At 44.3% G+C, this 13,189-nt stretch overlaps 1 protein-coding gene across 1 annotated transcript in view; it reads right to left on the reverse strand.

The window, feature by feature from the left end:
• Positions 1–345: 345 nt before the first annotated feature.
• Positions 346–13,189, reverse strand: part of LOC134338983 (probable G-protein coupled receptor 139) — a 43,274-nt gene continuing 30,430 nt past the window's right edge. Inside the window, exon 3 of the mRNA XM_063035204.1 lies at positions 346–1,244. Within this exon, the coding sequence (XP_062891274.1) occupies positions 346–1,244 (899 nt within the window). The remainder of the gene's footprint in view (positions 1,245–13,189) is intronic.

Raw genomic sequence — 13,189 nt, forward strand, 5'->3', positions numbered from 1 at the left:
ACCAGTCACAGAGGGTGCACACGCGCGTTCAGTGGATCGAGGATTCAGTAAGTTAGAACTGAATTCTACCAATGTAAGAATCACACCACGTAAGTGGTTCGTTGGCCAAGACTCCGGTATTAGTCCACTGATTTTAAACATAATTCGCCCAATGTAAGATCTCATAAGCAACAGTTTGTTCGTTGACACACTCGAGGAAATTAAGTTTGCTGCCCTTGTTGGGGAAAACCGGGCTTCTAACCCTCACGTATCTCGTTACTCACTTTTGGTAAATTTATCAGACCTGCTACTGATTGAGAAAATTTATGCGACCTCATAGGAAAACATACAGTTCAACTTAACGTTTTATCTACAAAGTCGGCCACTCAATGTGACCAGATGTTTCACTCCTTTCTTCATCTCTTCCCTGAATTTCCTCTGGGACAGTGTGTAGATACACGTGTTGGTGCAGGTGCAGAGAAATTGCAACATGAACCCAAACTCTTGCAGGATAAACGACGGCGAATTAAGATATCTGTCTGTATAAAAGTAATTTTGAGCCTGCCAGAACATAGCAGAGACTATAAAGGGGATCCACAATAAAATGAAATTCGCCGATAGAGCGAACAGTAAAATCATTGACTTTCTCCGGTTTTCCACCTCTGAATCCTTCTTATTGTCATTGCTGCTCCGGAGTCCCCGGCGGACTCTGTTTGCAGCGATAATATGACTGACTGTTAAAGCATTGAACAATATAATTAAACCAATTGGCAATGAGGGGGTAATGATACTATTAAACACCTGGTAAGCTTTCCACACTGGTAAAGTAAAGTAATCTGCCCTGCCAATACAGCGCCATGGAACGTTGTCAATAATCGCGAAAGCATCCACTGAAAAGTAAAACGGAACACACCTTAAACAACTCCCTATGCACACAATCACCACCACTGTAGTCGCTGCCCTCGCGGTACAATATCGTTTCCGCAGTTTTTGACTACAAATGGCAATACATCGATCAAATGTGAAAACGACCGTCAGCCAGACAGAACATTCCATGGCAGCTAGCCGAAACACAAGCAACGTTGCGCAAATCGGAGTGATGAGCAAATATGTCGCAAAAACATAAATATTATTGATCCGTTCCAGTGCAACGCCAATGATAACACCCATTAGATCAGCTGTTGCCATCGCCACCAGGTAACGGGTGATGCATTTGGAGAGTCCGCATTTTCCACGACACAGGATCACAATTGCCGTCAAATTAACTGCAAGGTAGAAAATAAAGAGTTATTTCCCAGAGAACAAAATCCGATGCATTTTAATTCATTTGCATACAAAGAATTGTTTACAGCCTGAAGGGAAACCATCACTCTGATGGCATCCCTGGTTAAACAGGCTCCGATCCACAAAATGCTTACACCGTTTGTCCGGGCTTGCACTCATGCTTGAGGTCAATGGAAGGATTTGAGTAAGAGATGCGTCTGCAAATTTCCAGCAGTTTGCAATGGGATTCTGCATTCCACGGTATATTCAACAGAGGAATGCTGTTCGACGTATCAAATTCGAACAGGTCCATCATTGTACCTGATAAAGCTGAACGGAACATTGATATTGGGAATATAATGGGATTCAGATGGATCTTTCCCTGACGTAGCACATGTGAGTCCAGGAACCTGCAGCGTTAAATATAAGACCAGAAAAAAAAACAAGTCCAAAAGGGAAAACGGGTCAGTCATATTTTCTTTGATCATTGTTGCAATTGAAAAGATATTTAGACAATTATACTGAAAATGAGTTCTCATTTGTTGCATGATGGTGTACAATAACCACAGTCCGGCTGCAGGTGGAGGCAGTTTAAATGGTTTCAGCATACACTAGACCAGCCGAAGGGCCTGTATCTGTGCTGTAGTTTCCTATGACACTAATTACGTTTCGTGATAAACCGGAAAAGTCAATTAATGCTGTGGTGACGGTAAAGCTTTCTTTTCGTTGCTGCAAAGCTTCAGTTTTGGGCATTGAACAGAGGATGCTGTCCAAGTTGCATGCCATCTTGGACAATGTCTCCCATCCACTACATAATGTACTGGGTAGGCACAGGAGTACATTCAGCCAGAGACTCATTCCACCGAGATGCAGCACAGAGCGTCATAGGAAGTCATTCCTGCCTGTGGCCATCAAACTTTACAACTCCTCCCTTGGAGGGTCAGACACCCTGAGCCAATAGGCTGGTCCTGGACTTATTTCCTGGCATAATTTACATATTAGTATTTAACTATTTATGGTTTTATTACTATTTATTATTTATGGTGCAACTGTAACGAAAACCAATTTCCCCCGAGATCAATAAAGTATGACTATGACTATGACTATGACTATTGATATCTTCTAAACTCAGTCTTAGGACATTCATGCTTTCGAAGGTCGAGCGAGGTAAGTTGCTGGAACTAATTAATATCAGTGCGAACTCGGTTGTTATAGTTAACAAAGAAACCAGCAATAACAAACAGCCAGAAGAAGAAAGAAACATCTCTTTGAAACCTGATCAGACCGAAATTCCTCGTCAGAAAAAGCACCATGTGTAATGGATTTTACGGCGAATGTGATGCAGAGAAGCGGATGGAGCAAGAAGAAATATAAACATAGAAAATAGAACATAGAATAGTACAGCGCAGTACAGGCCCTTCGACCCACAATGTTGTGCCGACCCTCAAACCCTGCCTCCTATATAACCCCTCACCTTAAATTCCTCCATATACCTGTCTTGCAGTCTCTGAAATTTCACACATACTCCAGTTACTTACGAGGGATACCAATCGCAGTCAGTAAAGGATAATAAATACTCTCTATGTAGTAAATTGCTGGATATTCCATGTTCCGCGTGATGTGACGATCAAGTTTTAATGCTCCTACCGCTGAAAACTACTGGTGATTGATCTGAAAGCGCTTATAAAGGTGAAGATACTGTCATCTCCAAGCAAACCTTACCAGCTTATTAGTCACATCAGAGACAACCCAGTGAACAACCAATTCAGGCGAGCTATTTCTATACATTGCGTCACAGTGCAATTGAAATCTCTCACCGAGGGAATCACAACAAAATACATTTTCTTTTATTTTTGTTCACATTTTTAAAGGTGAATGTCACACATTCTTTCTCTGCGACACAAAATTTAAGAAGCCCATTTTAACTTCATTATCTCTATCAACTGTACCATTTGTAGCAGTAAGTGCAGGACTTTATGATTCCTTAATTTAATAAAGGAAAATTAATCTGTCTTTTATTAGAAGTAAACGAATTTGACAGGGAAATGGGTACCAGCGTTATGGTGTTGAGCATGATTTAACTGGTTTACAAACAAAGGCAGTGTGTAGTGAGACTCTCAGCAAGGAAAGATTGACGACAGGGCAAAATATCAATGAACAGGATCAACTGAAATGTAAAAGGTGGACAAAATCGAAGACGGTGAATGCAGGACTGAAGTTGTTTTGTTCCAATGCATGTTACGGAATAAGAGAGATGAACTGGAGGCACGTTATAGATTGAAAGTTACGGCGTTGTGGCCGTCACTAAATGGTGACTTAAAGAAGTTTATAGCTGGAAACTGAACGTCCAAAGATACACATTATCTCGAAAAGACAGGCGGAAGGGGTGGCGTGGCGCTGTTGGTATAAAATTAAATCAAATCATTAGAAAGAGGTGAAATAAGGTTGGAAGATGTTGAATTCTTGTCTGTAGAGCAAAGAAACCGCAAGAGAGAAAAGACCCTGTTGGGATTTATATACACACCCTCAAGCAGTAGTAAAGATCAGGTCAAGAAATTAAAACAAGAGATAGAAAATACATGCACAAAAGGGCAATGTTACAATATAGTATCTCCAGATATATTGGGAAAATCAACTTGGTGCTGGATCTCAAGAGGGAAATTTCTAGAACGCCCTCAAGATGCCCTCAAGCTATTCTGAATTGGGCATTGTACCATGATCGGGAATTGAGCAGAGAGCATAAGGTGAAAGAATCCTTTGCTGCAGGTGATAATAACATGATGGAGCTCACACTGAAATTTGAGAAGCAGAAACTAAAAAAATGTGTGTCAGCATTACCCTGGGGTAAAGGGAGTTATAGAGGCATGAGAGAGGAGCTGATCTGAACTCATTGGCAGGGTTGACGGTGGAGCAGCAATGGCTGGAAAATCAGGACGCAATTCAAAAGCCACAAGCTATATACATCCCAAAGGGGAAAATGTACTCTAAAGAAAGCTGACACATCTGTGGATAACAAAAGAAGTCAAAGCCAACATAAAAGCCAAGCAGAAAGCAAAAAAGAGCAACAATTAGTGGAAAGTTAGTGGATTAGTTTCCTATTAAAAACCGACAGAGGGCTAGCAAAATATCATCGATGATATTTCTTCGGCAGTTTGACCGGGGCACGACTGTGCAAGGGCGTGGAGGTCGGCCAGTGAGAACAGCGGAGAGAGTTTAAAAGGAAGACAGATTTACAGAACGGGCGTCGGAGGAGCGGGCGACGGAGTTACGAGAGACAGAGTAGGAAGGCTTTGGCTCAACGGGGCTTCGGCGATAAAGTGTCGAGGCCAAGTAGATTATCTGTTTAAAATAAAGACAGAGAGTGTGTGTGTGAGCCCAGTTTTCTGTTGTCGGTGTCAGATGTGGGAGGTCCTTGAAACTCCCGGCCACTCGAACGAGCACATCTGCACCAGGTGCGTCGAGCTGCAGATCCTTAGAGACCGCGTTAGAGATCCTTAGAGACCGCGTCTGGTCAGGGAGAGTGAGGAGGTGATAGAGAGGAGCTATAGACAGGTAGTCACCCCGAGACCACAGGAGACACAGAAGTGGGTAACAGTCAGGAGAGGGAAGGGCTGGTACTGGAGAGTACCTCAGTGGCTGTACCCCTTAACAATAAGTATTTCTGTTTGAATACTGTTGGTGGGACGGCCTACCTAGGGAAGCAACACTGGTCGCGCCTCTGGCACAGAGTCTGACCTGTGGCTCAGATGGGTAGGGAAAGGAAGAGGATGGCGGTAGTGACAGGGGTCTCTATAGTTAGGGGGTAAGATAGGCGATTCTGTGGACGCAGGAAAGAAGCACAGATGGTAGTTTGCCTCCCAGGTGCCAGGGTCCGGGATGTTTCTGATCGCGTCTACGATGTCTTGAAGTGGGAAGGAGAACAGCTGGAGGTCGTGGTGTATATTGGTACCAACGACATAGGTAGGAAAAGGGAGGAGACCCTGAAAAAGGACAACAGGGAGTAAAGAAAGAAGTTGAGAAGCAGGACCTCAAAGTAATAATCTCCGGATTACTGCCTGTGCCACGTGACAGTGAGTATAAGAATAGAGTGAGGTCTCCACCTGCGGGGCTGAGGGATTGGAGCAGGGGGCAAGGATTCAGAATTCTGGATCATTAGGACCTCTGCTGGGGCAGGTGTGACCTGTACGAAAAGGACGGGTTGTGCTTGAATCCGAGGGGTCCATTATCCTGGCGAGAAGGTTTGCTAAGGCTATTGGGGAGAGATTAAACTTGAATTGCTGGGGGCTGCGAATCGAACTGAAGTGACAGAGGAAAGGGAGGTTGGCTCACAAATAAAGAAAGTTTGGAGAGAGTGTGAAAGGGAGGATAGGCAGCTGATAGAGAAGGGACGCATTCAGTCCGATGGTTTGAGATGTGTCTGTTTTGACGCGAGGAGTATCATGAATAAAGTGGATGAGAGTGCGTGGATCAGCACTTGGAGCTATGATGTTGTGGCCATTACAGAGACTTGGATGGTGCAGGGACAGGAATGGCTACTTCAAGTGCCAGGCTTTAGATGCTTCAGAAAGCATAGGGAGAGAGGCAAAAGAGGTGGAGGTGTGGCACTATTGATCAGAGATAGTGTCACGGCTGCAGAAAAGGAGCAAGTCATGGAGGGGTTGTCTCCGTAGTCTCTGTGGGTGGAAGTTAGGAATAAGAAGGTGTCAATAACTCTACTACGTGTTTTTATAGACCACCCAATATTAACAGGGACATCGAGGAGAAGATAAGGAGACAGATTCTGGAAAGGAGTAATAATAACAGGGTTGCTGTGGTGGGAGATTTTAATTTCCCAAATATTGATTGGCATCTCCCTGGAATGAGGGGTTTAGATGGGGCGGAGTTTGATAGGTGTGCTCAAGAAGGTTTCTTGACGCAATATGTAGATAAGCCTGCAAGAGGAGCGGCTGTACTTGATCTGGTATAGGGAAATAATCCCGGTCAGCTATCAGGTCTCTCACTGGGAGAGCATTTTGGAGATAGTGATTACAATTCTATCTCCTTTACCAGAGCATTGGAGAAAGATAGGAACAGACAAGTTAGGGAAACCTTTAATTGGAGTAAGGAGAACAATGAGGTTATCAGGCAGGAACATGGAAGCATAAACTGTAAACAGATGTTTTCACGGAAACGTACCGAAGAAATGTGGCAAATGTTCAGGGGATATTTGCGTGGGGTTCTGAATGGGTACGTTCCAATGAGACATGGAAAGGATGGTAGGGTACAAGATTCGTGGAGCACAAAAACTGTTGTATATCTAGTCAAGAAGAAAAGAAGAGCTCACGAAAGGTTTAAAAAACTAGGTAATGATAGGAATCTAGAAGATTATAAGGCTAGCAGGAAGGAGCTAAACAATGAAATTAGGAGAGCCAGAAGGGGCCATGAGAAGGCCTTGATGGATAGGATTAAGGAAAACCCCAAGACATTCTACAAGTATGTGAAGAGGAAGAGGATAAGACGTGACAGAACTGGACCAATCAAGTGTGACATTTGAAAAGTGTGTATGGAACGGGAAGAAATAGCCGAGGTACTTAACGAATACTTTGCTTCAGTATTCACTGCGGAAAAGGGTCTTGGCAATTGTAGGGATGACTTGCAGTGGACCGAAAAGCTTGAGAATGTAGATATTAAGAAACAGAATGTGCTGGAGCTTTTGGAAAGCATCAAGTTGGATAAGTCACCGGGACCGTACGGGATGCACTCCAGGCTACTGTGGGACGCGAGGGAGGAGATTGCTGAGTCTCTGGTAATGATTTTTGCATCATCAATGAAGACAGGAGAAGTTACGGAGGATTGGAGGTTTGCGAATGTGGTTCCCTTATTCAAGAAAGGGAGTAGAGATAGCCAAGGAAATTATAGGCCAGTCAGTCTTGCTTTGGTGGTTGGTAAATTGATGGAGAACTTCCTGAAAGGCAATATTTCTGAACACTTGGAGAGTCAAAATATGGTTAGGAATAGTCAGCATGGTTTTATCAAAGGCAGGTCGTGCCTTAAGAGCCTGATTAATTTTTTAAGGATGTTACTAAGCACATTGATGAAGGTAGAGCCATAGATGTCGTGTATGCGGATTTTAGCGAGGCATTTGATAAGCTACCCTATGCAAGGCTCATTGAGAAAGTAAAGGGGCATGGGATCCAAGGGGTCATTGCTTTGTGGATCCAGAACTGACTGGCCCACAGAAGACAAAGAGTGGTTGTAGACAGGTTATATTCTGCATGGAGGCCGGTGACCTGTGGTGTGCCTCAGGGATCTGTTCTGGAACCCCTACTCTTTTTGACTTTTATAAATGACCTGGATGAGGAACTGGAGGTATGTGTTAGTAAATTTTGCTGACGAAACAAATGTTGTTTGTGTTGTGGATAGTGTAGAGGGCTGTCACAGATTACAACTGGACATAGATAGGATGCAAAATTTGGCTGAGAAGTGGCAGATGGAGTTCAATCCAGATAAGTGTGAGGTGGTTCATTTAGGTAGGTCAAATATGATAGCAGAATGTAGTATTAATGGTAAGACGCTTGGCAGTGTGGAGCATCAGAGGGATCTTGGGGTTCGAGTCCATAGGACACTCAAAGGTACTACGCAGGTTGACTCTGTGATTGAGAAGGCATACAGTGCATTGGCCTTCATCAATCGTGGGATTGAGTTTAAGAGCCGACAGGTAACGTTACAGCTATATAGGACCTTGGTCAGGCCCCACTTGGAGTACTGTGCTCAAAACTGTTCGCCTCACTATAGGAAGGACGTGAAAACCATAGAAATGGTGCAGAGGAGATTTATAAGGATGTTGCCTGGATTGGGGAGCATGCTTTATGAGAATAGGTTGAGTGAACTCGGCCTTTTCTCCTTGGAGCGACGGAGGATGAGAAGTGACATGATAGAGGTGTACAAGATAATGAGAGGCATTGATCGTGTGGATAGTCAGAGGCTTTTCCCCGGGACTGAAATGGCTAGCACAAGAGGGCATAGTTTTCAGGTGCTTTGAAGTAGGTTTCAGGGGTAAGTTTTTTACGCATGGAGCTTAGAAAAATAGAGGGCTATGGGTAACCCTAGGTAGTTCTAAAGTAGGGACATGTTCGGCACAGCTTTGTGGGCCGAAAGGCCTGTATTGTGCTGTATGTTTTCTCTGTTTTTTTATGTTTCTAAGGTAAAGATGGAATACCCAAGTTAGCAGCCAATATTAAAGAAAATACCACGTGTTTCTTCAGATACATAAAGTTTAAAATAGACGCGTAAATGGATATCGGACTGCTGGTAAACGATAAATCAGAGGTAGTAATTCGATACAAGAAAATAGCGAACGAACTAAATTTGTATTTTGCATTAATTTCACACTGGAAGACACTAGTAGTGCGTCGAAAGTTCGAGAGAGTCAGCTGTTAGGAATTTATGACGTTGCCATTACTAGGAGACGTTTCTTCAGAAACTGCAAGATCTAAAGATAGATATGTCACCTGGATCAGATTGTGCTCTGCCCAGGGGGTTCTGAAAGAGGTGTCTGAAGAGATTGTGAATGAACTGGTAATGGCTTTTCAAGAATCACTAGATTCTAGAATAGTTCCCGTAGGGATGGAAATGCTCAGGCTGGATACACAATGGAAGACCGGTGGATGTTGGGCACTTGGAATTTCTAAAGGCAGCACACAAGATAGCACACATGATGCTGTTTAATAAGGTAAGAGTCCATGTTATTACAGGAAATATACTAGCATGGCTAAAGCAGTGGCTGACTGGCAGGACGCAAAGACTAGGAAACCAGAGAACGATTTCTGCTTGGCTGCCGGTGACTAGAGTGCTCTACATGGCTCTGCGTTTGGAACTCTTGTTTTTCCTTTATATGTCAATGACTTGGGTAATGGAAGCGATTGCTTTGTTGCAACGATTGCGGACAATACGAAGATAACTGGAGGGGCAGGAGGTTTCTAGGAAGGGAAGAGGCTGCGGAATGACTTAGAGAGGTTAAGAGAATGGGCAAGGAAGGGTCAGATCGAATACAATGTTGAAAAGTGTATGGTCATGCACTGTGGTAAATGAAATAAATGGGCAGACTGTTTTCTAAATTGAGAGAAATTTCAAAAAGCAGAGACGCCAATGGACTTGGAAGCCCTTATGCAGGATTCCCAAAACGTTACTTTGCAGGCTGAGTCGGTGGTAAGGAAAGTAAATTCCATGTTAGTATTTATTTCAAGAGGGCCAGCATATAAAGGCAAGGATGTAATGTTGAAGCTTTATAAAGTACTAGTGAGGCTTCACCTTGAGAGTTGTGAGTAGTTTTGGGCTCCTTATCTTAAACTGGATGTGCTGACACCGGAGAGGGTTCAAAGGAGGTTAAGGAAAATGATTCCAGGATTCACCGGCTTGTCACATGAACAGTATTCGCTGGGCCTGTGTTTACTGGAATTAAGAATGAAGGAGTAATTCATCGAAAGCTATCTAATGTTGAAAGGCCTCGACAACGTGGATGAGAGGATGAGAAAAGAATATTACATATATTGGGAGAGTCTACGGCCAGAGGTCACAGTCTCAGAATGGAAGGGCTACCTTTTGGAATGGAGATGAAGAGGAATTCGTTTTCAAGAGAGCAGAACTTGTTGAATTCGTTTCCCCAGGCGTCAGTGGAGGTCATGTCTTTGCGTATATGTAAGTTCCAGGTTGACATTTTCTTGATTGCTCACGGCATGAAGGGATATGGGGAGAAGGCCGGAAATTGGCGCTTAGAGCTGACAGTGGGGCTGGGGTGAAAATAAATGATGTTAAAAGTTCAAGCAAAGCTGCAAATAGAAAGGTTGTGAGTGGTGGTAAAAATCTTCTGAGGTGTATATATTTCAATGCTAGGGGTATTGCGGGGAAGGCAGACGAGTTGAGGGCGTGGATTGACACGTGGAATTATGACGTTATAGCAATTAGTGAAACTTGGCTACAGGAGGGGCAGGACTTAATATTCCAGGGTTCCGATGTTTCAGATGTGATCGAGGCAGAGGAATGAAAGGTGGGGGGGTAGCATTGCTTGTCAGGGAAAATGTTACAGCAGTGCTCAGGCAGGACAGATTAGAAGGCTTGTCTACTGAGTCATGGGTGGAGCTGAGAAACAGGAAAGGTATGGCCACATTAGTGGGGTTGTATGATAGACCACCCAATAGTCAGAGAGAATTGGAGGAGCAAACCTGCAGAGAGATAGTAGGAAACTGCAGGAAACATAAAGTTGTGGTGGTAGGGGATTTTAATTTTCCATATATTGACTGGGACTCCCATACTGTTAGGAGTCTAGATGGGTTAGAGTTTGTAAAATGTGTTCAGGAAAGTTTTCTCAATCAACATATAGAGGGACCAACTAGAGGGGATGCAATATTAGATCTCCTGTTAGGAAACGAGTTAGGACAAGTGACGGATGTATGTTTAGGGGAGCACTTTGGTTCCAGTGATCAAAACACCATTAGTTTCAACTTGATCATGGATAAAGATAGATCTGGTCCTAGGGTTGAGGTCCTGGACTTATTTCCACCTTGCATAATTTACATATTGTTATTTAGTTATTTATGGTTTTGTATTGCTATATTTATACTCTATTCTTGGTTGCTGCAACTGTAACGAAACCCACTTTCCCTCGAGATCGATAAAGTATGACTATGACTATGACTATGACTAAACTGGAAGAAGACCAAATGTGAGGAAATGAGAAAAGATCTAAAAAGCGTGGATTGGGACAGGTTGTTCTCTGGCAGGGATGTGATCGGTAGGTGGGAAGCCTTCAAAAGAGTAATTTTGAGAGTACAGAGCTTGTACATTCCCGTCAGGATTAAAGGCAAAGTGAATAGGAATAAGGAACTTTGGTTCTCAAGGGATATTTCAACTCTGATAGTAGTAGTAGTAGTAGTCATACTTTATTGATCCCGGGGGAAATTGGTTTTCGTTCCAGTTGCACCATAAATAATAAATAGTAATAGAACCATAAATAGTTAAATAGTAATATGTAAATTATGCCAGTAAATTATGAACTAATAAAGAATAAGAGAGAGTTGAATGACATGTACAGGAAACAGGGAGTAAATAAGGTGCTTGAGGAGTATAAAAAGTGCAAGAAAATACTAAAGAAGGAAATCAGGAGGGCTAAAAGAAAACACGGGGTTGCCTTGGCAGTCAAAGTGAAGGATAATCCAAAGAGCTTTTACAGGTATATGAACAGTAAAAGGATTGTAAGGGATAAAATTTATCCTCTTGAAGATCAGAGTGGTCGGCTATGTGCGGAACCAAAAGAAATGGGGGAGATCTTAAATGGGTTTTTTGCGTCCGTATTTACTAAGGAAACTGGCATGAAGTCTAGGGAATTACGGGAAACGAGTAGTGAGATCATGGAAACTGTACAGATTGAAATGGAGGAGGTGCTTGCTGTCTTGAGGAAAATTAAAGTGGATAAATCCCCAGAACCTGACAGGGTATTCCCTCGGACCTTGAAGGAGACTAGTGTTGAAATTGCAGGGGCCCTGGCAGATATATTTAAAATGTCGGTGTCTACGAGTGAGGTGCCGGCGGATTTGAAAATGGCTCATGTTGTTCCGTTGTTTAAAAAAGGATCGAAAAGTAATCCGGGAAATCATAGGCCGGTAAGTTTGACGTCGGTAGTGGGTAAGTTATTGGAGGGAGTACTCAGAGACAGAATCTACAAGCATTTGGATAGGCAGGGACTTATTAGGGAGAGTCAACATGGCTTTGTGCGTGGTAGGTCATATTTGACCAATCTATTGGAGTTTTTCGAGGAGGTTACCAGGAAAGTGGATGAAGGGAAGGCAGTGGGTGCTGTCTACATGGACTTCAGTAAGGCCTTTGACAAGGTCCCGCATGGGAGGTTAGTTAGGAAAATTCAGACGCTAGGTATACATGGAGAGGTGGTAAATTGGATTAGACATTGGCTCAATGGAAGAAGCCAAAGAGTGGTGGTAGAGGATTGTTTCAGAGAGTGGAGGCCTGTGACTAGTGGTGTACCACAGGGATCAATGTGGGTCCATTGTTACTTGTCATCTTGTCATAGTCCGGTCCGTGAAGTCCGTATTCCGGTTCACGGTCCAGTCCATCGACCCTTGCTCCAGGTTTTCCTATCTACCCTGTTTCTGTCTTGTTGAGCTCTAAATGAGTCAGCTGATGCTAGTTGGGGCTGGCTGCATAAATACATCCAGAGACCAGGGCATGGCTGCTGGATTGTTCTTGTCTTTACTCCTTGGATCCCTTCCTCTGCCTTCTGTTTCCTCGCCTGAAACCCTGCCTTGTCTTGCCGGTAACTCTCGCCTCGCCTGAAGTTCTGTCTCGCCTTGCTTTGCCAGAAGCCCTGCCTTGTCTTGCCGGTAACTCTCGCCTCGCCTGAAGTTCTGTCTCGCCTTGCTTTGCCAGTAGCCTTGCCTTGTCTTGCTGTCTGGTCCTGGAGCTACCCTGTACCTAGCTCCTTTCCTGTCCCTTGCCTCCGCCCAGGTAAGCCAGGCCGTCTTGCCGTTACCTGTGGTTGGTTCTGTCCCTTCCCGTCACTTGCCTCTGCCCAGGTAAGTCAGGCCGTCTTGCCATTACCTGGGGTTGGTTCTGTCCCTTCCTGTCCCTTGCCTCCGCCGAGGTAAGCCAGGCCGTCTTGCCGTTACCTGGGGATGGATCTGTCCCTTCCTGTCCCTTGACTCTGTCGTGTGGCAATTCGCGCCCTGCCCAGGAGGAGCCTGCCAAACCTCGCCTCAAGTCTCCAGTCTCCAGCCTCGCCTCGCCTCAAGTCTGCATCCTCCAGCCTCGCCTCAAGTCTGCAGCCTCCAGCCTCGCCTCAAGTCTGCAGCCTCCAGCCTCGCCTCAAGTCTGCAGCCTCCAGCCTCGCCTCAAGTCTGCAGCCTCCAGCCTCGCCTCAAGTCTGCAGCCTCCAGCCTCGCCTCAAGTCTGCAGCCTC

This window comes from Mobula hypostoma, chromosome 28 (assembly GCF_963921235.1).
Source record: "Mobula hypostoma chromosome 28, sMobHyp1.1, whole genome shotgun sequence".
In the NCBI taxonomy this organism is placed as follows: domain Eukaryota; kingdom Metazoa; phylum Chordata; class Chondrichthyes; order Myliobatiformes; family Myliobatidae; genus Mobula; species Mobula hypostoma.